At 32.3% G+C, this 27906-nt stretch overlaps 3 protein-coding genes and 1 long non-coding RNA gene across 4 annotated transcripts; 2 read left to right on the top strand and 2 right to left on the bottom strand.

Annotated features, from left to right (window-relative positions):
- Positions 1-842: 842 nt before the first annotated feature.
- On the bottom strand, positions 843-13604 carry yem (yemanuclein). The gene is made up of 9 exons (XM_075290721.1): positions 13415-13604; positions 12646-13008; positions 7287-7493; positions 6446-7226; positions 6236-6380; positions 5658-5897; positions 5519-5590; positions 4435-5452; positions 843-981 (listed from the first exon to the last, which is right to left on the bottom strand). The coding sequence occupies exons 2-9, from the start codon at positions 12883-12885 to the stop codon at positions 889-891; spliced, it is 2796 nt and encodes a 931-aa protein (XP_075146836.1). The 5' UTR covers positions 12886-13008; positions 13415-13604; the 3' UTR covers positions 843-888.
- Positions 13605-16637: 3033 nt separating this feature from the next.
- Atg4b (Autophagy-related 4b) lies at positions 16638-21085 on the top strand. The gene is made up of 7 exons (XM_075290709.1): positions 16638-16858; positions 17096-18050; positions 18120-18315; positions 18379-18455; positions 18515-18781; positions 19680-19876; positions 19950-21085. The coding sequence occupies exons 1-7, from the start codon at positions 16856-16858 to the stop codon at positions 20259-20261; spliced, it is 2007 nt and encodes a 668-aa protein (XP_075146824.1). The 5' UTR covers positions 16638-16855; the 3' UTR covers positions 20262-21085.
- Positions 21086-24421: 3336 nt separating this feature from the next.
- Positions 24422-25615, bottom strand: LOC142221134 (uncharacterized). Its single transcript, XR_012717956.1, has 3 exons — positions 25144-25615; positions 24753-25083; positions 24422-24692 (listed from the first exon to the last, which is right to left on the bottom strand). It is a non-coding gene; the product is annotated as an uncharacterized LOC142221134 (long non-coding RNA).
- A 749-nt stretch (positions 25616-26364) lies between these two features.
- On the top strand, positions 26365-27622 carry LOC142221127 (iron-sulfur cluster assembly factor IBA57, mitochondrial). The gene has a single exon (XM_075290687.1). It carries the CDS (start codon positions 26506-26508, stop codon positions 27508-27510), a length of 1005 nt encoding a protein of 334 aa, XP_075146802.1. The 5' UTR covers positions 26365-26505; the 3' UTR covers positions 27511-27622.
- The last annotated feature ends 284 nt before the right edge of the window (positions 27623-27906 follow it).

The following is a 27906-nucleotide window of genomic DNA, read 5'->3' as shown; positions in this document are numbered from 1 at the left end:
GGAAATACCAATTCACCATTGATGTTCTTAATTAAATATTTTCTGTTTATTTTAGAAAAATTATAATTTACTCACACGACTTCTTAAAGAAATAACATACATTTGGGATTTCCGTATAATTTCGATGAAAACTAAAAATTATGTACTCTCACAATAAACGACGATAATAACAAAAAATAAGGAGAACATACTTTACACTGGTAAAAAAATAAAAAGTGGTTGTATAACAATCGATGCAAACAACAAGAGAAAACGATATTATTTCTTAGTTTGACGATGATTTCCTGATGTTGATGACGTACTCTGACTGGAGGAATTTGATGATCTTGAATTACGATCATATTTTGATGAGGACGAAGCATTCGTAGATGCTGCCGCAAGTGCGGGAAGTAAGAAAGGATTTTGTTGTCCCAAAAATCCAGATGACAAGGAAAGTGAAGTTGCTTGTTGCAAGAGAGATGTTTTCATATTTACACCAAGAGAAGAAAGTGACAATTGATTATTGGCTATTGATGACGATGGCGATGAGGATGGTGGCTGAGGTGTTAGAAACAAAGGCAGTGTTGCTAAATTATTAAAGTTTAATTTATCATTACAAAGTGGTAGGCTTGTTGATGTGACTGATTTTGTCGATGGAAATGATGAAGTTTCCGATGTTACTGCATGTGAAGATACTGTTGGCAGTGAGGGTGTTCGAGTACCGGTGGTGCTTGTTGTTATCGTTGAGGTATTTCCACACAATGAGGATAATACTAAGGCCGCTGCTACTGTTTGTTCGTGATTGTAAAATGCCGAAGAGGTTGCCACCGAATTAGCTGACAAAGGTGGAGTAGGTATTAAACTCAAGGCGTTTGGCGACGTTGTGCGATTCCTCAACGGTGTTTTGGGTCATTGATGTGGCATATTTGAGGGCATTGGTGACGACGACGATGTTGATGGCGATGACTTTTGTGCTGCATTCAATAATGGAACTTGGTGATGCTGTAATGATATACAACAATATAAAAAGTATGTTAAACAATAGAAAGATATGACACTGGAAAACGAAAACTCAATAAGGCACACAAAATGTTTTAAGTCTTTTCAAGTCAGTCAGTCTCCAACAAAGGCCTGCACAAGCCTATTCGAAGTAATCGATGTTCTAGTGAAGGCAATACACTCCACGAATACTTCGAATACTTCGATTAATGAATAAAACAAAACCACTGTAAAGCGATTACAGTGTCAAGCATTGCAGAGCCATAACATTCAAAAGGAATCGTTTTACAGTTCTTTTCAATATTTTGGTTTTGAAGTAATCGTCACGATACGAGTAAATCAAAACATTTTTAGTGAAGATAGAATACTTTGCATTAGCAACGACGAAACTTCGTATGAGACACGAAGTAACTATCAAACAAAAGCCAAACACAATCGTCGATCAGTTGACTGGCAGAAGTCAATCAAGCGGGTCTGTGCTTTTTATTGTATGTGCCAACAATAAACAAAATAGGAATGGTGTGTATGTGTGTGTAGCATACTATTATAGTTGAGAAAACGAAATAACTTCATCTACACAGAAATGGAAATTATAAAACGAATGCATTTGGAATTCCGATTACATTCGAATACTTCAAAACATTGTTGGGTGCTTGCTTTACTGGGTTCTATTTGTTTTGGTTCACAATGTGCAAGGTTTCTATTTCACTCGTTTGAGAAATGGACACTGAAGTTACTACTCGAATTGTGTGGCGTGTGCTTGAAGTATTCGCTTGTGTATTCGTTGCAGAGGTTTGGTCTCCAATCATATACCCTTAACGCATTCACACCACGGTCGCCACTGTTGGTGGAATTCTACCAAAAATTGTAGATTTCTTATTGTTTGGTAGATTGGCAGAATTTGACATAATTTTCTATAGAAATAAAATTTTGACAACATTTTCCATAGAAATCAAATGTTGACAAAATTTTCTATAAAAATAAAATGTTGATAAAATTTTGACAAAATTTTCTATAGAAATAAAATTTTGACAAAATTTTCTATAGAAATAAAATTTTGACAAAATTTTCTACAGAAATAAAATTTTGACAAAATTTTCTATAGAAATAAAATTTTGACTAAATTTTCTATAGAATTAAAATTTTGACAAAATTTTCTATAGAAATAAAATTTTGACAAAATTTTCTATAGAAATAAAATTTTGACAAATTTGTTATAGAAATAAAATTTTGAAAAAAATTCTATAGGAATAAAATTTTGACAAAATTTTCTATAGGAATAAAATTTTGACAAAATTTTCTATAAAAATTAAATTTTGACAAAATTTTGAATAGAAATAAAATTTTGAACAAATTTTGTATAGAAATAAAATTTTGACAAAATTTTGTATAGAAATAAAATTTTGACTAAATTTTCTATAGAAATAAAATTTTGACAAAATTTTCTATAGAAATATAATTTTGACAAGATTTTCTACAGAAATATAATTTTGACAAGATCTTCTATAGAAATAAAATTTTGACAAAATTTTCTATAGAAATAAAATTTTGACAAAATTTTCTATAGAAATAAAATTTTGACAAAATTTTCTATAGAAATAAAATTTTGACAAAATTTTCTATAGAAATAATATATAGAAATTTTGAAGAATAATAGAAATTTTGACAAAATTTTCTATACAATTAAAATTTTGACAAAATTTTCTATAGAAATAAAATTTTGACAAAATTTTCTATAGAAATAAAATTTTGACAAAATTTTCTATAGAAATAAAATTTTGACAAAATTTTCTATAGAAATAAAATTTTGACAAAATTTTCTATAGAAATAAAGTTTTGACAAATTTGTTATAGAAATAAAATTTTGACAAATTTGTTATAGAAATACAATTTTGAAAAAAATTCTATAGAAATAAAATTTTGACAAAATTTTCTATAGAAATAAAATTTTGACAAAATTTTCTATAGAAATAAAATTTTGACAAAATTTTCTATAGAAATAAAATTTTGACAATATTTTCCATAGGAATAAAATTTTGACAAAATTTTCTATAGAAATAAAATTTTGACAACATTTTCTATTGAAATAAAATTTTGACAAAATTTTCTATAGAAATAAAATTTTGACAAAATTTTCTATAGAAATAAAATTTTGACAACATTTTCTATAAAATAAAATTTTGACAAAATTTTCTATATAAATAAAATGTTGACAAAATTTTTCATAGGAATAAAATTTTGGCAAAATTTTCTATAGAATTAAAATTTTCTATAGAAATTAAATTTTGACAAAATTTTCTATAGAAATAATATATAGAAATTTTGAAGAATAATAGAAATTTTGACAAAATTTTCTATAGAAATAAAATTTTGACAAAATTTTCTATAGAAATAAAATTTTGACAAAATCTTGACAAATTCCGAAACAGCTGTCCATCCAACCATATTGCAGTCTATAGGGCTCAAATAAATTTGACAAGCATACTTTTCCTCTGTTGGTTAAGCAACACTTGTAGTTTAATCAATGCATGGTTTTAAGCTGAAATCAAAAACAACAACAATGATTAAAGAAAAAACCAACAATAACAAAACAAAACGAATGAAAAAAGAGGAAGCACGCTCAAAATAAACCCAGCCAACTGCACTCAAATCGATGATTTGACGGTGGCAAAGGAAAACAGAAATGTTTGTACCAATTTATTTCGGCATAAGCCGGCTATCGTGTAAACATTTTTTTTCGGAAAGTTCAAGTGTGGTTCACTTTTGGGTTTAGTGAACTGCCTGAATTTATTTTATTATAGGGCTTTGTCCAAAATAAATTTGACAAACATCATTTTCCTCTGTTGGTTAAGCTACACTTGTAGTTTAGTCAATGCATGGTTTTAAGCTGAAATCAAAAACAACAACATTGATTAAAAAAAAAACACAATAACAAAACAAAACGAATGAAATAAAATTTTGACAAAATTTTCTTTATAAATAAATTTTTTATTGTTGTTTTGATTTTAGCTTTAAATCATGCGTTCAGTAGCTTAATCAATAGAGGAAAAGTTTGTCAAATTTATTTGGGATTTTTTTAATTTGGTAGATTTGTGGTAAAATTTTCTTCAAATTTTGATAGATTATTTTTGGTACGAGTGGCAACCGTGATTCATATCTCTTGATTATTTATTAAACTCTTAAGGCGAAATTTTATACTGCCCGAATTATTGCTAAACGAATAACTTTTTGACTTTGGAGTCCTAATATTACTAATTATGGCTAAAGAAAGGTAGAAAAACTACTCTAACTATTGCACAATTGTTGACCCTATTTGGCTTATTGTATCGCGTTAATAAATTCAAATATTTTTGTCATTTGTAAAAAATACCAAAAAAATATGGCCTTTCAAATTGTTAACGCTTCGCGTCAGATATACTGTACATTTAAATTGTATAACATTAAATTATAACATACCTCTCCCATTATGGAACCAATCATGATTTTACTATATTCCTCATTAAACAAATTCAATGCACCTGAAGTCACTGCTGAGCTCGGTGTTGGTGTGGGCTTTTTCGAATTCCTATTATTATTGTTGTTATTGTTGTAAGTCTTTTCCGCTCCAAATTGATTAGAATTCGGTGTACCACTCCGGCTATTAGTCTTTTGTTTTTTGTTTGCATTCTTGGATGCTGGATAAAATCCAACGATTTCTATCTCCGAATCGCCACTACTCTCACGTCTTGATGACGAGCCACCAACAGTTGCACTATTAAGCGATGACGCAGCATTGGCTAATGCAAAAGACATTGCAGCAGCATTGGCAGCGGCTGCTTGTTGCATTATATCATTAGTACATGTATAATTGTCGAGATCGATGACATGTGTGTTACTGGAATGTTTCAAAGGTTGTGATACAGCAGCAACTGTTGAACTAAATGCCGAAGAAGTTGTTGTTGCCATAGATACAGCTGCCATTGATGTTGCCGACATAAGGTTGGTTATACTGTGATCTGTTTTTTTGCTGGGCGATGTCAAATCCAAACCTATAGGAATAGTTTTTATTTTCTGTTGATCCCCATTCAGTTTAGCTGCTTTTGATTTAGGTTTAGTTGTGTTGGCTTCTTGATTTTTTCGTTTCAAACTAGATGATGTGTTACTGCTAGCGACGGAATCTGTGTCGGAATTAGCATTGGAACGTTGTACAGTTTCAGGAGGGGGATTTTGTGTAGTGCTAGAGGAAGTACTGAGAGCATTTGGACCTATGGATATTGTCGGCCCTTTTGTAGCTTTTTCTTTTGCCTTTTTCGCTGCTGCTTTCCGTTTTTCTATCTCTTTTTGTAATTCCTCATAGCGCATCCAACCCTTGGGCCATATCTCAACAACCTTTTTACTCATGTATGTCATTATAAAGTCCTCCAAGGTATCTTTCTTTTTTCCCAATACGGGATATGATGTCCACCGAACTTGATACACATCATAGAGGAGATTTCTAAAATGATATATAACCTAGGCATGAGAAAATGCAAATCTAGTATTAACAAAAAAACGAACAAACCTTAAGTTTGGATTCCAAGGGAATTTTTTCTTTGGCATTTTTAGAGGTTGGTCGGAATTGACGTTGGCCGCCCTAAATAAGGTAGTAAAGGAACAATTATGTAATGTGAAATTTCTCGTAATTCAAAAACAAAACCTACTGTAATTCTGCATATCGCCGCAATTCAGCATCATAGCTTGCTATAACTGCTGGCATTGTTTCCGTGACTGCTTTATGGAGTTTGTTGAATGCCCGCTTACTCTTGAGTTTTTCCTCTTTTTCACGTAATTGCCTAGCTTTACGGAAGAAGAAATATCTGGGTAATGCTAGATGGTATTCCAAATGAGCATATACCATGCTACGATCCATTTTATCGATACACAACAGAGAATCGTCGATCCTTAAATAGATGATGTAGAAATATAGAAAAAATATTTAGTTTTATAGGCCAAATCCACAGAAAAAAGTCTACTGAAAACAGCAGTCGGTGTTTGCTGTTATATTTTTGGATATTGTGGTCTAGCGGACAACAATTCAAACAAATTTAGTTTTGAAATGCTAAATGCGAACAGCAAACCTTTCAATTTGTGAAATATTCAAGTCATATTATTAGTATATTTAGTTTATAGTATTTGTATGTTTGTTAAAAATAACAGATAACATTCGCTATTCCGCTTTCCCCTTTTTCAGCAGACTTTCTTCTTTGGGTACATAAATTTCTTTGACTGTATAACTTACTTGAGGAAACTTTCTGACAACTGATCATCGAAAAGTATCTTTTTGCCTGTGAGATTCTTGGATTTTAAATTATCTCTAAATTCTGTAACACATGCCAATACATCAGGCTCCATTTCCGGTAACTTTGTGTCTGTAGTCCTCAATTCTATAATATCGTTATATAAATTAAGAGATACTCTTGAAATTTCTAAAAAAAACCCTAGAACTTACTTTCATTTCCTTGATTATCTTCGTTACTTGAAGCAGACTTTTTATCTTTTGGTGGTTTGGGACCGCTTTCATTGGAATCACTATTGTTATCACTTTCGTCATCGCCATCATCAGATCCCTCGCTGGATTCTGCCTCCTCCGCCGATGATTTACCTTTCGGCTTAGCAATACTTGATTTCGGTTCACTACTTGTTTGAGATTTTAAGAAATTATCTCTTTGAGCTTTAAGCATATCTTTTACTGTTGTTGTCTTCTCAATTTTCTTTGCATTGCGTTCGCGTTCAGAATCCGAAGCTAAATCATCAGTCGGAGGCTTGGGAGAATTGGACGATGAGCCCGTCGTTGATATGGTGCTTTTAACACTTTTAATCTTCCGTTTCTTAGCAGAATTGCCATTTTCTGTGGGTGCTGCTGATGCTTTCTTTTTACCAGAATTTGTGGAAATTTTAACCTTTTTGTCAGCAGGTGTAGTAGCTGCAGAAGAACTAGATTTCGATTTTGTAGTCTCAACAGAAGCCTCTTCTGCCGAATCGTCATCATCGTCGTCATCTTCCGAATCATCATCCTCATCGTCGTCCTCTTCATCATCATCTGACGATGAAGATTCCTCTGATGATGAAGAAGAAATGACTGCTTTCTTGGGACGATCTGGCATTTTAATGATTTCATCTGTTTTTGTGGTCATCGATTCGGTATGCAGTTTTTTGAATTCAAGAGCTCCACAGTTAATGTAAAAACCTCCCTCAATAGTTTCAACTTCATCTGGTACCATCTCATCATACTGTAATAAAAAACAGTCATTGTAGAAATACCTAAAAATTATCATTGAGTATGAACTTACCGCTTCCGTATTGTCAATAAACGAATCTGATTCATCATAACCCAATCCTATATCAATATCATCTCTTTTATTTTTTCCTCTTCCACTAACATATGCATTTCCATACTTCCTCTCCAGTTCTTTGGCAATGCGAGCTACATCGTCATCGTTTTCCTCAAAGGGATCCGAGAAGCCATTTGATTTTTGCTTTAATTTTTTAAGTTTTTTCTAAAAAAAAAAAAAAAAAACAGAAATTCATAAAGTTAGTTTAGTAGAAACTATTATGTGTGATATAGTTTAGCTATCAATAAATTTGTTCGATTAAATAATTCTACTAATAGCAATTGCTTCCAAAACCTTAACTGTTTAGCATAGACACAAACCAACTCGTTAACGGAACTCAAATAAATAGTTAACATAGTACTGTAAACATGTAACATAATGCTGTTCAGCGATAACTTGAGAGATACATTTCGATCACCAAGAATAATTCTCGAAAAAAGTGGATTTTGAGTGTAATGTGTAGATCCTATTAGCTGTAAGCTTCATCTAGAAGCAATCCAAATCATAACTACTTCTAAACATGTTATGACCATTATTTTACAAAATAGGGTCTTCGTAAAAAAAAATTAGAGAGGATGGTCATTGGGGCCATAACCTAACCTAAAACATATCAGGCGATATTCTAGCTATTTTCGGTACGTGTTCTTTGGGTATTTTGTTTTAAAATGCTCCGTAATAAACAGTGATGCCAATTTGGTGCTTTTAGCACCAAATTTAGTGCTTTTTGATTTCCAAAAAGCACCAAATTGCCTTTTTAGTGCCTTTTCAAAAAAAGCACCAACTTGGTGCTTTGTGGCATTTTCATTTAGTGCTTTTGGTGCTCTTTTCAATTTGAACAGTATTAAGCTTAATTGGCGATATCTTTTCATACAAAAATTCGAATTAGACTTTCAAAAGAGGGGTGGTATTAATTGATTGTTATGAAGGTGGTATTGATTCTTGTTTTAATCACTATTTCTATTTATTTAGGCTATTCTTTAGAACCAATTTGGCGCAGGCATATTTGAACTCATACCTGGTAATAAGAGTTTTTGATGGGAAATGTCTAGCGAAGGGTACCGAATTTCTGAAATTGAGGAAGATGTAATTATAAATGTGTGTATTAAATTAACAAAAGCACTCATAACTGAAATAAATATTAATATTTTAATGTCGAAAAAATGTTTTTCTCCTCAAAAAAAAAATATATATATATATGTTGAAATTTGAAAGACATTACTGACCAAAATGAATTGGTTGAAAGCATTCAAAGTGATCAAGGTGTATATAATACATCTTTGGAAGGGTTTTTTTTAGTAGAGCATTGAATTTTAGCTGGCTATAGTAGTTTTTGTTTGTATGTTAGAATTTATAAAATATTTTTGGTGCTTTTTGCCTTTCGGGAGTTGGCATCACTGGTAATAAACTCTCTATGGAATACTAAACATCAGCCTTTATCATGTAAGCTCAAGAAGTAATATTGTGATATCGGGGTACATTGAGGTCTGTATGACCAGATCATAATTTATATAGAAAGAAAATTTATAATTCTACATGTATGGACATTAAAACTTGAAATGAATCATTAGCTAAACATAGTATCGGGTAATACTGATTAAAAGATCCTAAAGAACACGATATTTTAAATTTTGAACATATTGGGTTTAACCCGGACAGTCATCCTTCGTCAAAATGACGACGCGAAATTTCATTTTCATTTCATTTCAAATTTAAGTTATACTAATTCAACAATTGTATAAATTTTTGTTTTATACTAATTAAAAACAAATTGAATAAGAAAATAAACTGAATTTTTTTGTTATTTTTGCTTACGATGTAAATTATAGCGTCTTGAAATAAGCCGTAGTCAAAATGACGAAGGATGACGTTTGTGTACAAAAAAATAAGGATGACTTTCCAGGGTTAAAAATATACTTCTATACCATTAATTAATCATTCGGGCTAAGCACAGTATATGCTTAGTACTAAGTTCGTTTCTGCGAAAAACGAATATCTTCATCTATCTCCGTAAATAGGGTATCAAACCTAGGTATGTTAACATATTTATGCGAAATAATATGCCTGCCTATTTTTTCGTGCGAAAAATCCAGGGTTGTATAAATATGTATTTGAAAATTATCAAAACAAAGATTTCGCATTTATTTCGCGCCAACGTTTTTTTATATGGATTATAACAGTTTTTCGTGCGAAAACATGATCTTAGTACTAGGCTGTAGGTAGAACTCATTAATATTACTACGTTCGCACTATAGCTTAGTACTAAGATCACGTTTTCGCACGAAAAACTGTTATACTCCATATAAAAAATGTTAGCGCGCAATAAATGCGAAATCTTTGATTTTTCGCACGAAAAAATAGGCATGCATAAGGGTTGGTCCAAGAAATTATTAAATTTTAAATTTGGTCCGATGGAACTTTGGTCCATTTTCGCCAAATCATACATTTTTAAAAATTTTTAAAATTTTGACAAAAATTTCTGTAGAAAAATTAAAAAAAAAATATTCTATAGAAATAAAATTTAACAAAATTTTCATAGAAATAAAATTTTGCCAAAATTTTGTAGAGAAATAAGCTTTAAACAAAATTTTTAAAGATAAAATATTATGTAAAAATTTTAAAAAGAAATAAAATTTTGCAATAACTTTCTACAGAAAAAAAATTTTGGCAAAATTTTCTATAGTAATAAAATTTTGGCAAAATTTTCTATAGAAATAAAATTTTGGCTACATTTTCTATAGAAATAAAATTTTGGCTAAATTTTCTATAGACATAAAATTTTTTATAGAAATAAAATTTTGGCTAAATTTTCTATAGAAATAAAATGTGGACAAAATTTACTATAAATATAAAATTTGAACAAAATTTTCTATAGAATTAAAATTAGGTCAAAATTTTGTATAGAAATAAAATTTTGGCAAAATTTTCTATCGAAGTAAAATTTTGTACGAATTTTGGTTCAAAATAAAAATTCGTTGTGGCAATGCTGACATGCATATTATTTCGCATAAATAAGACGACATCCCTGGGTTTGAGACCCTATTTACGGAGATAGATGAAGATATTCGGTTTTCGCAGGAACGAACTTAGTACTAAGCATATGCACGAAAACGTGTTTTTTACATTTCAAATTATGAAGAAGCAATTTACACAAAAAAGTGAAATTTCGGTCATAGAGTGAACTTAGTATAACCTAGAAATGTATCTTCTAATATAATACTACGTCCAAACTATATTCGAAATCACCGTTTTTATACCCTCCACCATAGGATGGTGGATAAATAACTTTGTCATTTATTTATTATTTTCTTTATGCTTTTTGAAAAACGCCCAATTTATATAAATTCGTCATTCCGTTTGTAACACATAGAAATATTGGTCCCCATAAAAACTACATATATATTCTGGGTCGTAGTAAAATTCTGAGTCGATCTAGCAATGTCCGTCCGTCTGATGAAATCATGTTAACTTCCGAATGAAACAAGCTATCGAAACTTGGCACAAGTTGCTGTTATTTATGTAGTTCTGATGGTATTGCAAAGTGGCCATATCGGACCACTTTTACGTATAGCTCTCATATAAACGGATCCCCAGATTTGGCTTACATAGCCTTTTAGAGAAGCAACTTTTGTCCGATTCAGTTCACATTTGGTACGTAGTGTTAGAATATGGTCTCTAATACCCATGCAAACTTTGGTCTATATCGGTCCATAATAATAAAGAGCCCCCATATAAATTCCAGATTTTGCTCGCGGATCATTTTAGAGGAGCAAATTTCATTTTATCCGGTTGAAATATCGTACGTTATGTTAATATATGGTCTCTACCATTGGCGCAAAAAATTTGTCCATATCGGTCCATAATTATATATAGCCCCATATAAACCGATCCCTGTATTTGAACAATGAAGCCTTTTGGGGCATCAAATTTCATCCGATACGGTTGAAATTTCGTACGTGGTGTTAATATATGATCTCTAACGTTCGTGCAAAAATTTATCCAAATCGAGCCATAATTATATATAACCCCATATAAACCGATCCCTTTTCGGTTGAAATTTTACATGTTTTGTTAGTATATGGTGTTGACAGTATTGGGGATTTTTCCCCAAATCGGGGATATTTTTTTGTGGATGGGGACAAAATTTTTGAGTTGGGGATTTGGTGGGGAATTTACACAAATTTGGGGATTTTTGTGGGCAATTCTGGTCAGTATAACAAATCAGGTTTTGAGTTATGGTTTATATGAAATTATTTACTTCTACATGCTTAAAAAGGGGCTTAAAGAAGTACATAGAATCTTTAAAATATGAAAAAAATGCTATTCCAAGAGCTACTTTACAATTTACTTTGTTTCTAAGAAATTGTTTACTATTGTGAAATTATTTCGTAAGGACTTGGGTCGAAGTGTTGCGCCCTCACCTGCATACAACACTGATTTGGAAAATATATATAAAATATATATAATAGAGCTCTTATCGGGGCAACAACGCCTTTTGATCGATCACCCAAATTTATTTCTTAGCTATTCAGAACTAAGTTTTGATTCATAACTACACATGTTGACCCAACTCTTATTTTTATTTTTCGAGCATTTGTATAAGACACAAATTCGATGACTCCTTATACCAATAATTAATTCTGATGAAGGATTGTATCAGATAATATTTTGAGCACCTGTCTAATTTTTGGATTGGATTTGGATTTTTTGGTCCATATCTGTTCATAATTATATACTTATGGCTCTCTAATTAACGCGCAAAAATTAGTTCGTAATAATTTATAGATTCCCCTATATATACCGGTCAAGAACTGTATTATTTAGGGTTTTAAACTGTCTAACATATATCCAATAGGACGATTTTAAGATGTTTTGAGAAACCTTTCAATCGGCAAGTGTTATATCAACCCAAGTAATTCGATTGTGGACAGTTCGGCCTGGCCGAACTTACGGCCGTATATACTTGTTACATTTCTCCCTTTTGCATGGATAAGCTATTTAGAAATCGAGAAAAAGCAGGTTGTGGTCATAAATTGAACATGTGCCACTTGCCATACAGCGAATCGCACAATAAGGCGATGTAAGCTAGAGGATAATCATTAAATATTAAGTATATGCCAATCTACCATTTGACCGATATTTTATAATTCACATAAATGAACAAAATATATACCCCGGGAACTATGAGTGATGCTAAGATCTACTAAATACAATAGAGCCGCTAATTATAACAGCGTCGTATTCGACACCAAATCCTTTAAAATTTGACACAATAAAATATGGATAGCCAATAGCTTTCGAATGATGTAAATATACTCACTTTTTCCACATGCAGTAATTTTGCATAATCGAATTCTGGATATTTATTACTGTCGGTTTGAAAAAGTTCCACTTTAAGTCGAAGCGATTTACCATTTTTCCCACTTGAAGGTGCAGCCGACAATGTCTTTTCTGCAGGAGCCAAAAAATCTGCACCAAACCTTGACGAACCGGCCGTCATTAGCGACGATGACACCGTACTACTAATTGTAGTCAATGTAACACGTTTGGGGTCGGACATTGTGTTAATTTTGTTGTTGTTATTGTTGAAACAATTATTACGTTTTCAGATTTTTTGCATCTATCACATATGCACATTTATTCAAAACAAACATTGATCTTCCTCTTGTGTTTTTGGCCGTCGCTGCAAGTAGAAGGATAAGAATTATACCAGGAATGATACAAAATAAGAAAATGTGATGATGGCGAGGGAAAAAGCGCACATAAACAGCAACCAACAACCGTCAACCGTTTTCTATTACACGTTTTCTTGTTCTTGTACAATTCATATGAGGTCAGGCACCCCTCTCTTATTTTTATGGATTCTCTTTTGATGCGATTTTTTCAATTTTTCTATTAATTTCTATTTTGCAAAAAGAAAAAGATACACCCCACACAGAAACCGAAATTCACTTTCAATAATTATTAGCCTTATATGCACCCACTACATAATTAGCAAATGAACGGAGCCTAATACTTGTAATGTATTAATATTTTTTTGGGAATTATTTTTTTCAGGTGTCGATGTTAGAAAACCACAAACCACCTACTTCAAATATATTTTTGCTTTAAAGGAAATTGTTCATATTCTTCTCCAATCCAGGCACAAGTCGGCGAGCGTCGTTTTCTTTAAATTCCGGTTCCGATTTCACAAATATTATATTCGTATTTGTTGATACTACAGACTACAGGATTTTTTGCATTACTTCTTATTATTTGTGTTTGCTGTTCTTAGCAGTGGCATATTGACTGACAGTGTTGCCAGTACTTTTTTGGCTCTTGTCCCAAAATTGGGACGACTTCGTCCCCAAAAATCCCACTTAAATTTAAATTCCTCACCAAAATACCCAATAAAATTTTGATCAGTTTTTATGAAAAAAGTAATAGGCTTTGCCATAGATAACCAGTAATAAGTTCAAAATAAAAAAAAAATAAAAAAATTTAGTCCAAATGCTCCAGAAATGAAAATGTCACCATGTATTTTTGAACAAAATTGTATTTCTATATGATGGTGAACCATCTTCAGCACCTATATATATATATATATATATATTAAAAGTTGATGATTCGCTGTGCTCCTTGTAAATCTGATTTATTATAATGAAACTATTTCGAAAAAAAAACATTTATGCAAATTCCCCACCAAGTCCCCAACTCAAATGTCATCCCCATCCACGAAAAAATTCTCCAATATGCGGGGAAATCCCTAATGTTGGCAACACTGCTTGTTGTAGCATCAGAGAGATTAATAGCTCAAGAGAACGAAACTGTGAAGCGAAACTGCGTCAGTAGGTGGCAGTCATGAGGAAAATTTCTCTAATATCATGCAGTGTTTGTCGGCACTTCTCTCAAATATCATACAGTTTGTGTCGTCGGCACCCAGTTCAGTTCTCTGCCGATTTTACGAAACGTAAAAAAAATAGGATTTAAAACCTAGTTTGTAGTAACAAATGTTCTTTTTTATAAATGTTTTCATTCCATTAAATTTTTTGCCAGACAATTTGAAATTATAACTGCCGATGCCTTTATAAACAATTTGTTAAAACAGAGCTTCGACCGCAGCGTCGGTAATACCAAAGCTGACATTTGACATTTCTTGTTTTAGTAGAAGAGAAATTTTCGTCCTCTTGTGTTTTTATTCTCTCTGATTGTGCGACATCTATACGGTTGACATTTGTTTTCTTCGCAAAAGAGAACTTTTCGTCCTCTTGCTTTTCATTCTCTCTGGTAGCATTTTGACTTTGAGTGGCTCCGTTGTCTACGCACTTATGAGAAATGTCATTCATTCCAAAAGGTTGCTACCCTGCCAACATTTTTTGAATTTGACGGCACTTCTGAGAATCCCCACCACGTCGAAAACAATCGTATACGACGTCCAAAACTCGTCGGAAAAGCGTCGTCACTATTGAGAAGTTGTACCACGCCAAGATACTACAAAAAAAGTTTCGCATGAGTGCAATTATTAGGTGCCTTTTAGGATAAATCATGGCTGAACAAGAAGGTTAAATCATGGGCCCATATGATTACAATTTTTTTATTTCGACAAAATTTTAAGATGTCAAAATCATATGTTTATGGTGATTGCAGCTCTTAAAATGACATAGCATAGCAAATGCATCTCAAACAAACTCGCGCATTCATAGCTGGAGAATTGTTCAAAGTTGACTTGAGTATCTTGATAACATATTCCAGACCCAAAATACCACGCACATCAGTTTTTAAACTGCATCATAAACTGTTTTTGTTAATAGATGGCGAAGATCCATTTGACTGACTTCCATTCTTAACTTTGGTGGGTATTACAGTCTTATTTGTCTCATATCGGCGTTCCTCGGATGAATTATCCACTTCACAATCACTCATATGTGACACAATTAAATTTGAACCTTTATTTTTCTCTGGATTTTAATTATTTTTTCAGGACAATTGAAAGAATAAATAATTGCCACTTTTACCAATGCCATACGATTCTTTTATCAGCTGATTTTGACTTCTTAAAATTGTAAACAACATATTGAAATTTGTTGTTTTTGCTATCGTGATTCAACCTCCTTATTCAGCCATGGGATAAATGTAAAACGTCGCCAATAAGAGCCCCTTCAAACAACCAGAAAAAGTGAATTTTAAGATAGTTGTAAAAGAATCATTGTGTTCAAGTAAAACACGATTGTTTAGATGTTTATTAATTTGATTAAACATTTATAAATTCAATTTCAATTTCAATTTCAATTTATTTCAAACATCAATACATAGGAAGCCTAATAAGGCCTATAATACATGTATTGTAAGATTAACTACTACGACTAAGTTGTAGTATAACTAATTTAATGGTAAATTTCTTATCAATGATAAATACATTACAATTAAAACTTGGTCCCCCAACCACAAAGTATTGCAAAATTAAATAATATAAAAACCCAATAACCAGCACATTTATTAAGAAAATTGTAACTCATTAAGAATGTGTGTCATTTACATGATCCAAAATATTACTCTTGTATGATTGGTAAGAAAAGGAAAAATTTCTTAGAGAATTAGGCAAATGATTCCAAAAGCGAAGAACTCGAATCAAAAAAGACTTTTCATATATCGAGGAATGTATCATAGGGACATCAATTTGAACATTACGCGTTGAATTTATAAATGAAAATTTATTTACAAGAACTTCTTATTAATATAACATTTATACCTCTATCACAACACATTTAACATAATTTTTTATTAATAATAGAATGATGTTGAATTACAAATGGCAAGTTACATGTTGCAGCGTCTATCAATTTGAGGATAACACTTGACATATTATTGCTAATGTGTTGAATTTCACTGTTGAGGGTAATGTCTGTTTTTTGTTGAGAACGCGATTTTCTCAACAATTTTTCAACTTGAATATTACCCTAATCCTTTGAAAAAATGTTTGAAAAATTGTTGAAATTTAGCATTTTTCAAACGTTTGTGTTTATTGGGATTATTTCTTATGAAAGGCTAATGTAAACTATCGAAAATAAAATCTTACAGAATTTCCGTAGCAAATATAGCAATGTATTTATTATGGGTAGAGGACATTTCGTTACAGGTGCAGCTATATCTAAATATCTAGTACCCATACGAAAAACATAAACACTTTTGCTTGCGAAATTTTGTCCATTTTTTTTCCATATTAATATTATAATCAGCTGTTCGCATGAGGGCACTGTATTATCTAGAAATAGGACGAAGTAATGGCAACACTATAATATTTGTTTTGATTCTATTTGCAAAAAAATGTCACAAAACAAATGTCATTTTATTTGGATACTGCAACACAGAACTAGTTTGCAATTTTGTTGTTCTTTGTTAGGCAACTAACAATTGAAGTTATATTTTGTCTCGAATCTGCGTAGAACTAAAATATTTTTGTAGTGTTGCTTCAAAGTTTGAAGAAAAATACAAGTATTTGACAATATAAAGTTTTGGCATACACATCTACACATTCAAAGTTGAATTATCAAATGGTAAGTGTTCACATACGGGAGAAGGCACTTGAATATGCACAACTACAATCACCACCTGACGCTGGATGCCCACAGTTATACCTAATGTTATATTTGGTGATTCAGTGATCCACTATCTGAAATGAAGAATACTTCATTGTCGCTTCGAATTCGATAAAAATAAAAACACAAAAGAATTGATTTATCAAGACTATGTATTCGTATCTGAGAAAACTTTCTTGTGTCCATTCTTCACAGATGAACTATGATGGCTTATTGTCACAGTTAACAACTGAAGACAAATTGAATTTGTTTCATGGATCGGGGGTCAGGTCCGGAGCTGCTCCCCCCTCTACAAATCTAATTGAAGTTGAAGAAGGCGCAATCGAAGAGGAACAGGCTGCGACCATACAGTGTGTTCCCAGGGCGGCAAGTACAGGAAATAACACTTCTACGAAAACAGAACAATCATCTACACCCACGAGAAAGATTTCAACTTCATCGCGTTTCATAAATGCTTTTCAACAATTATATTCCACCTCAAGTTCTTCGTGTGTTAGCAATACCATAGACAATGATGAAACCGAGGGCAACAATGCTGCCCTTTCTGCAGCTGCTGGCAGAACACCAACCAAGGGAATGGAATCAAAACTACTTTCAATGTGGCATAATGTTAAATATGGTTGGAGTGGTAAATTAAAATCAAATTTTTCCAAAGAACAACCTGTTTGGCTTTTGGGAAGATGTTATCATCGAAAGTGTACGCCCCCTTCATCGATGGAAACTTCATCGGAATTGAACATGACTACGTCAGGAGGAGCAGCAGGGGTTACAATGGATAATCCAAATATGGGTGTATCCAATGCATATGATACCATACAACATGATAGCTCCCAAAGTGATGCAGTAGTTACGCCCAATAGCAATATACCAGCATTGTATCCTATTCTCAATCCCCATCAAGTAGAAGAAATTGTTGTGCCCCAAGAATTAGCTTTGGATGCAACCGACAATCAAGTGGGCGAAAATCCATGGGAAGAGGGTATAGAGGGATTTAAACGCGACTTTTACAGTCGTATATGGATGACATACCGTAGGGAATTTCCAATTATGAACGGATCTAATTATACTTCCGATTGTGGTTGGGGTTGTATGCTACGTAGTGGTCAGATGCTTTTAGCACAGGGATTAATTTGTCATTTTTTAGGACGCAGTAAGTATTTCAAATTCTTCAAATATATATTTTGGTTTGGTCAACATATCTTCTATTTTGTCACTTAAGGTTGGCGTTATGATCCAGAATCTCAATTACATTCAACACTCGAAGATAATATGCATAAAAAGATTATTAAATGGTTTGGCGACAGCTCATCAAAGAGTAGTCCTTTTTCCATACATACTCTTGTAAAACTAGGCGAGGAAATGGGTAAAAAACCAGGTGATTGGTATGGTCCCGCTTCAGTATCTTATTTGTTAAGGTATAATATTCAAAATAATTATATGCTTAATATTAATTTTTCCACATGTTATTTGATGTCTAGACAAGCTTTGAAAAATGCTGGCCAAGAAAATGCCGATTTTGACAATCTTGTAATATACGTAGCAAAAGATTGTACAAGTAAGATAAATTTGAAATACAAAAATTCCTTCGTAATTTCTAATTCTAATCTACTATAGTTTATATGGGTGATATTGAAGCTGAATGTTCAATTCCCGAGCCTACACCATCTCATGTACCATGGAAACTCAAAAGTCAAAAACCAAAATCGAATGAAATCAAATCAAATTGGAAATCTTTAATAGTGCTGATACCTTTACGTTTGGGGACTGAAAAATTAAATCCAGTATATGCTCATTGTTTGAAATTGTTGCTAAGTACGGAGTATTGCATTGGTATAATTGGAGGAAGGCCGAAACATTCTTTATATTTTGTGGGTTTCCAAGGTTTGTATGAAAAGAAAAACCGCCAACAAACCAAATTGAATGAACATTACAATAAGATTTGTGTATTAAGTTTTGGTATGCCATTAAATTTTGGGGTTTACAGCGATTAGTTGTGGTCCTAAAAATGTTAAAATACCCCAACAATTAATATTTTGTTTTCTATTCGACCTTTTCAATTGCTCTCAAGTATTTGGTGTTATTTTTTGGTTTTCATGGTCAGGTATTTTAATTCGAATAAAATATTAATTTATTCCATTTTTGTCATCCAACGTTTCGCTGTGAGATTTCAGCTTCTTCATGGATAGTATTTTTTTTTTACTGATTTTGACATTATATAACATAATAATTATTATTTTTAATTTTACATCTTTAAAACAACTGGTAGTAAAATACACTAACATTTTGTCTTTCATCTGGTTATTCTCTATTGCACTTTTAAAGTTTACCTATTCAATATTTCTCCATTAAAATTGTATTAAATTTTGAAAAATAATCATTAACTTTTAAATGTACGTAGATGATCGATACACAAAAGAAATATTACCAATATTTTTTCGAATTTTTAATTGGACCAATAAATTTTTATTTTGTGATAGAAGCAATTTTGGGTAATGTATTAATCTTTTTAATACATACATATAATCTGGAAGTCTGGATCAATTAAAATCAGTAATTGTTTATAATTTTGACAAAATTTTTATTTAAAAAAAAATTGATGTAAGAAACAAACTTTTGTTTCAAAATCAAACTGGCAGCACTAACAATATTTTCTAGATTTCTGTTGTAATTTTTCATTATTATTTCCTATAGCTTTACACTACACGAATTCAAGATTGACTGTAGCGCATTGGTTTTAATTTAAACAATTTTGTTATTTTATATATATGTTTCCATACAGAGGATAAATTAATTCATTTGGATCCTCATTATTGCCAAGAAATGGTTGATGTTAACCAGGAACACTTTCCACTACATTCATTCCATTGCAAATCGCCGAGAAAATTAAAGTCTAGTAAAATGGATCCAAGTTGCTGCATAGGTTTCTATTGTCAAACCAAAGCAGATTTCGATAATTTTGTCGAATCTGTGCAACTGGTATGTGAAATATTTATATGGCTTCTCCTCCATTTAGTAATAACATTAAAATGATAATTTTTTTTCATTTCAGTATTTACATCCTATGCGTTGTGCATCGGGGTCATTGGAAAAACAAATACCTCCCTCTCAACAAATGCCTTCAAGTTTGACCAACAGTTTTACAGAGTATTCAACATCAACATCCACACAATATGCTGAAATGAATTATCCACTTTTTTCATTTTCACGGGGACGTTGCTTACAATATGAGACTAATGAAATGAGTGACTCCTTATATAAACCTTTACAAAAACAACTTCAGCAAATCAATAACGACACAAATCATTCATCGCCCCTAACCATGGATGATGATAGTGAAACTGAAGAATTTGTATTGCTATAAGGCATAACATGAAACTCAAATAATACCTATTATACTATCTATTGATGCTGATTCAAAACAAAAACATAACAATTCATAATGACCCCCATTACAATAACATATACATATTCTTTGTTACCTTTATGTATCTCAAAATTAAAGACTTATTTTTTTTTCTTTGTATATTAAAACATCATTTCGTATATGATACAAAAATTGTCAAATTTATTACAAACTATGTATTGCGTTTTATAATGCAAATCAATTATTTGTTTATTAGGTATTATCATTATTATACAATTTGTTATCATTTCATTTTACACATATGTTTTTTCTCACCCATCTTGTGTATTTGCTGTATTTCTTATCAATTAATGTCTATTTAATTTATTTGTAGTTTAAGTTTACCCTATTCTCTAGAGTTTTTTTTGTACGAGTGTTTGTTTATATACATATATTTTTCATAGATTATAGAAATAGAGCGAGTTCAAAAATGTACATGTCAATGTCATTGAAGTGAGTTCATGGCCAAGATATCTAATAAAACAGTTTTCCTGGATTGACATATTCAATGACAATGTATTCAAATCATGATTCGATCACAAAATTTGTACCTTCTTATCTTACTTATTTATATTTACAATGACTCACTATGTTTATTTCAAGGTATATTATTCGTCATTGATGAAATTGCCACTTATCTATATTCAATCAATTCTATTTAAGCCTTTTCTTTGCCATTACTATTTAAAAACAAAAAGTTCTTGAGTGATTGCAAATGTATAATTTATAAAAAATGACTTGATTTAATAAAATATACAGTAGTCTCCATATAAATAATTAAAGTTTTAAATAGTATCACATTCTGGAGACAACTTTTTTACAGAGTTCCTTTTGCTGTATTTCGCCCTTCAAAACATCTATGGGTTTTAATTATTTGATTAATTAACGCTGTCACATACATTATGCTTTGGTTTCACTTAAGTATAAAAATAGCTCAACCGCAATGAATAATGTGGGAGTTTAAGATCTAAGAACCCACACCCTGATTAATTCGAAAAATCAATTAGCACATAGATATGAAAAACATACAAGTGGAATACATAAAGCATTAATAAAGTTGTCTGCTGAGTTTTTGGGAATAATTGTAACGAAGGAATCTCAATAGATTAAATTCTCTGAAGAATTATATAGAATTACTATGTATATAATTTTTATAAGTGCAACTAGGTTTGTTGCTCGCACACTTTATTCTTAGTTCATATCTCGTCCGCGCTTATAATTATGCTATCGGTAATGCTACAGAGGACAGATCATTGTAAAAGTAAGCAGTATCGCTTAGCATTTGGAAGAACCCGCTTTACCATTCCTCTCTAAAGGTGGGTATTAAGTTCGAGTTTAGCCGCTAAAATCTTCATTTTTTCACTAAAGTGAAAACTAAATCAGTAAAAAAAGTCATAAAATTATACATATTTGTTTCAGATTTCTTTCTTGTAGAACATCGAATAAATATAAAAACAAGTATATACAGCACTAAGTTCGGCCGGGCCGAATCTTAAATACCCACCACCATGAACCAAATATTAGGGTTTCCTTTGAAATTTCAGGAGGGCTTGAGGACACTTCCCGTAAATAAATTTAAAGATTTCACCTATGAGGAGTATATCAGATTCTGGATTTATAAGAACCATTTTTGTTTGAGTTTTAGCGGAAGGTCGGTTATATGGGGACTATAGCAAAACCTGGACCGATATAGCCAATCTTCGAACTTGACCTGCCTGCAGACAAAAGACGAGTTTATGCAAAATTTCAGCACGATTGCTTCATTATTGAAAACAAACAGATGGACAGACGGACACCGTTATATCGTCTTAGAATTTCTCCCTGATCAAGAATATATATATTTTATACAGTCGGAAATCGATATTTCGATGTGTTACAAATAGAATGACAAACTTATTATACCCCCGTCACCATTCTGTGGTGGTGGGTATAAAGACTTTGGTTGGAACTAGTATCAGGATTTCTGTTCCACAATGTAATTTATTGCATAAGTCTCTCATAAGAAGTACACTACAATACTGTCTTATCGGCAGGAAACAATTTTCCAATAACAAAGTTTTAAGTCCAATATCAAATATAAAGGGTGATTTGTTAAGAGCTTGATAACTTTTTTTTAAAAAAAAACGCATAAAATTTGCAAAATCTCATCGGTTCTTTATTTGAAACGTTAGATTGGTCCATGACATTTACTTTTTGAAGATAATTTCATTTAAATGTTGACCGCGGCTGCGTCTTAGGTGGTCCATTCGGAAAGTCCAATTTTGGGCAACTTTTTCGAGCATTTCGGCCGGAATAGCCCGAATTTCTTCGGAAATGTTGTCTTCCAAAGCTGGAATAGTTGCTGGCTTATTTCTGTAGACTTTAGACTTGACGTAGCCCCACAAAAAATAGTCTAAAGGCGTCAAATCGCATGATCTTGGTGGCCAACTTACCGGTCCATTTCTTGAGATGAATTGTTCTCCGAAGTTTTCCCTCAAAATGGCCATAGAATCGCGAGCTGTGTGGCATGTAGCGCCATCTTGTTGAAACCACATGTCAACCAAGTTCAGTTCTTCCATTTTTGGAAACAAAAAGTTTGTTAGCATCGAACGATAGCGATCGCCATTCACCGTAACGTTGCGTCCAACAGCATCTTTGAAAAAATACGGTCCAATGATTCCACCAGCGTACAAACCACACCAAATAGTGCATTTTTCGGGATGCATGGGCAGTTCTTGAACGGCTTCTGGTTGCTCTTCACTCCAAATGCGGCAATTTTGCTTATTTACGTAGCCATTCAACCAGAAATGAGCCTCATCGCTGAACAAAATTTGTCGATAAAAAAGCGGATTTTCTGCCAACTTTTCTAGGGCCCATTCACTGAAAATTCGACGTTGTGGCAGATCGTAAGTCTATTCATGATGAAATGTCAAAGCATACTGAGCATCTTTCTCTTTGACACCATGTCTGAAATCCCACGTGATCTGTCAAATACTAATGCATGAAAATCCTAACCTCAAAAGAATCACCCTTTAGCAATTTATTTCTTAAGGTGAGTATTCATCGAATTTGCAAACAATTGGCAATGCTAATACTTTCAAAATAAAATTAAATAATTTCTTAAATTCTTAGTAATTCTTAGTTAGTTATACATTTTTTATATATTATTGTACTTATTGTACTTTTTTTTTGTTAATTTAACATTATTTTTCATTGTTTTGTGACAAAATTACTTTCTATATCACAACTTGAAACTAACACTGTCACTTATAAGATGTAAATCTTGTTGTGCTGTTTTTTTCAAATAAAATAAATAAATAAATAAAAAATAAAAAAAATATTAAGTTCTGGTTTATGCGCTTTACAGACTATCAGTTATTCCGGACGGAATGCCGGTGTTTGTAAAGAATCTTATAGTGTGTCGGATCGATACGACTTGTCGGCGATGACTAAATAATCGGTAAATGTGTTATCGATCCCATAAACATGCAGCAGTATCGATTATGCAGTCGGACTTAACTTATAATTTGCACAATATATGGGATATGTTCGACACGAGCACTGTCGTCCGGAATAACTGATAGTCTGTAAAGCGCATTAGCCGCTAAAACCCCGGGCTTAAGAAATGAATGTGCTGTTTTGCGAGGATTTCATTATAAACCAATGGACACAAGGCATATTAATTAAAGGTAAAGTCACGAGCAAACGTGTGTACACCCCATGGTATTTAGAAAGTCAAACTAAAATGGCAGATCACTTAAGTTGACATTTTGTGTATGTGTAGTGTTGTTGTATTGTAATATTTATGTACACCCAGAAAACAAATTCGTTGCCTCAACCGAATTATTTGCCAACCGAAAGCAGGTGGTTCCATCAACTATCAATGATATCTGTCAGCACAACTAACATTTGGCAATTGTAACTGCGTGGTAGTATGTTGGATCAACTTTGCATTGGTTGTCGCAATCTCATATTAATTGTTTTGTTTGTTGGTGCAAACGCCCTCGATTTTCTTTATTATTATCCTAACCAAATTCCAATATTAAATGAAAGGGCAGATTATATTGAGATTTTAATTTATTACAAGATTTACAATCATAATAAACTACGAGAATAAATACAAAAGGTGCTAACAACAAAGGCTTTTGATCTACAGATATGTGAGATTAATTTACATTACAATTTACAATTTTTTTATAGGTAATGTTTGTATACCAATGACAGATGGTTATTAGGTTGCAATTATGTGGTCAAACTACTGAAACTAATTCGATATATACTTGCCAGAAATTTCTTCCTTAATCCTCTAGATATAAATACAGATCGACTTAGACTCGTCCTGTATGCTTAAAACAATATAAAAAAGCTCGCTTGCCGTAAAAAGTATTTGTGTTTGTTGGTGTATGAAGCCTGCAATTTTTATGGAAACTTTTGTAATATTCGTTTTTTATAAATCGGTGCTATACTTACCTGAAGGCAACTTCTTTTCTATGTGATAAACTTTATTCAATGTATTGCGGACTATTATCAAGTAAATGCTGTTCTCCGTTTTGCAAATTTTGTAGCGTCATACCATTTACCATGTCGATGTTGATATAAATATTTATTTGTTGCAACAACTACCTTACGCCCGTGCTATAATTGAACTAAGATTCTATTAGTATACTCAACTTGCCAGAAATTTCTTCCTTAATCCTCTAGATATAAATACAGATCGACTTAGACTCGTCCTGTATGCTTAAAACAATATAAAAAAGCTCGCTTGCCGTAAAAAGTATTTGTGTTTGTTGGTGTATGAAGCCTGCAATTTTTATGGAAACTTTTGTAATATTCCTTTTTTATAAATCGGTGCTATACTTACCTGAAGGCAACTTCTTTTCTATGTGATAAACTTTATTCAATGTATTGCGGACTATTATCAAGTAAATGCTGTTCTCCGTTTTGCAAATTTTGTAGCGTCATACCATTTACCATGTCGATGTTGATATAAATATTTATTTGTTGCAACAACTACCTTACGCCCGTGCTATAATTGAACTAAGATTCTATTAGTATACTCAACTTTTGGTTGTACCAACCATTTATTGATTCCCATGATTTAGGTCTCACTATGCTGGTGGTTAGCTCAACAATTTTATGAAGCATAAAATCAAATTTATCGGCATTGGTTATTGTAACTAATTGAATGGTTATGGGAATTTCGTTTTGATCCTGTGAACTTTTTTATGGTCGTGTTGGATGTATAATGGGGAAAATAATCAAAACATTGTTCTTGTAACAAAAAATAAGTTACTGACATCATTTCCTCATTGTAATGATCGAATTGCAACCAACCATTTCCCTGGGTGTACACAAAGAATGTAAACAAACCTACTAAACGTAAACAAAGCCTTTGACAAGATGAATGTCGATATTAGTCACCTGATTGCATGACTTTACCTCTTTAATGCGCTTTACAGATTATCAGTTATTCCGGACGGAATGTCGGTGTTTGTAAAGAATCTTACAGTGCATCGGATCGATACGACTTGTCGGCGATGACTAAATAATCGGTAAATATGTTATCGATCCCATAAACATGCAGCAGTATCGATTATGCCTTCGGACTTAACTTATAATGTGCAAAATATATGGGATATGTTCCACACGAGCACTGTCGTCCGGAATAACTGAAAGTCTGTAAAGCGCATTATATGCCTTGCAATGGACACATCTAGAGGAAATTTCGTTTGCGTGTCAATACACAGTTTTATCATGTATTTATTATGGGAGCAAAATGTTAGTAATCCTAAGTGTATAAGAGACATTAATTCACGGTTACTTTTCTTTAATAATTTAATTTACAGCGAGGTAAGCAGCTATTTCGAAAATTCCTGTTGCGTGTCAATACTTTCATATGGGAGTAAAATGTAAACAATCGATAACAACGCTTCAAGGAATTTTTGTATGCACCTCTAGCGAAAGATTTCTTATCGTGCCAATAACACAGTTTTCATAGAGATGGATACCGGCCTTAAAAGGTTTTACTGTTTCAATGACTTAATCCATTTTTCAAACCATACGGGATTTTGTAAACAGCTGTTATTATTTCTGTGACAATCATCTGTTCGCATGGAAAACTAATTATTACTGAAGAAACCGGCAAGATTTTTGCTTTAATAATTTCAATTATTTATTAGAACATTCGCAAATATAAACGAAATTTAAACCGAACTGTTGTAGAATGAATATTCTATGTCACACAAGTCGATTGCCACAAAAGCTTAGACCATGGATTACCTTAGTGAAAAACTATACGGCGGATAATAAAAAAATGATTATAGAACCTCTAGATCGCAGACAAATTGTGCGCGTAAATGGCGATGATGCAATATCCTTTCTGCAAGGACTAACTACAAATGATATGAGACAACTAGAAATGTCTACTGAAACATCTCTATATACTATGTTCCTCAATAAAGCTGGACGAGTACTGTATGATGCAATAATGTATAGAACATCAACGGACCCGACAACAATTCTTATTGAATGTGACAAGGAGGTTGTGTCCGAATTAATCAAACATTTAAAACTGTATCGGGTACGAAGAAAAATCCAGATTGATAGCGTTGCTGACGAATATACTGTTTGGTCATCATTTGGTGGTAGTACACACAAACCAAAGAGCACTAACGACATCATTATCACAGATGATCCTAGGCTATCATTTTTGGGTCAACGAATTGTATTGACGACGAACCAGCCTGGACAACTTCCAAAATTGTATACGGAGGCGGAAATATTGGAGTCATCGAAAGGTGATTATCAGCAACATAGATATAAAATTGGCGTAGCTGAAGGCGCTCTAGATATGCCACCTGGAAAGCAATTTCCATTAGAAGCAAATTGTGATATACTCAATGGTGTTAGTTTCAACAAGGGATGTTATATAGGTCAGGAGTTAACAGCCCGTGTTCATCATACCGGCGTTATACGTAAACGCCATATGCCCGTTATTTTAACCGCTCCTTTGGAATCAAATTCTTCGAAAAGCATAGTTAACGAAACAGACACAAAAATAGGCAACATTCTTGGTAGCATTGGTAATAAAGCAATTGGTTTATTGCGGATAGAGAAGGTGCTCAAATCCAAAGAGTTGCTAATAGATGGTAAGCCATGTTATGTGGAAAAACCAAGTTGGTGGCCACAGCATTTATTGGTCAATGTGTCAAGCAAAGATGAAGTGTGATTCTTATATTATAGTTTGTAATATATTCGAAGTGTTCTAGCTCATATCAAGGAGAAATAAACGAAGGCATTCGAAGTTTGCTAATAAAGGCATATTGTGTAAATTTCCCCTATATATTGTTTACATCACCGCAAAAGGTATGAATTATATTTTTTAGGTTAAGTATTTCAATTTTAATTTAAATAAATGCGCCTAGGATCTAAATAAAAAACCGTTAATAATCAAAAAGCGCTTGCTCTATGTTCAAGAATTAAACTGGTCGATACGTTTTGAAGGATTCATTATATATAAGAACGAATCAAAGGCAAAAATTTAGGCATTCTTTTATAAATCCTAATATTTGACTTTGGTGCTCTTAAAATTACCTTAAATCATTCTTTAATAATATTCTTCCTA

The sequence above is a fragment of the Haematobia irritans genome, chromosome 1 (genome assembly GCF_050003625.1).
Source record: "Haematobia irritans isolate KBUSLIRL chromosome 1, ASM5000362v1, whole genome shotgun sequence".
Lineage (NCBI taxonomy): Eukaryota > Metazoa > Arthropoda > Insecta > Diptera > Muscidae > Haematobia > Haematobia irritans.
This window is presented reverse-complemented; position numbering and strand designations above follow the sequence as displayed.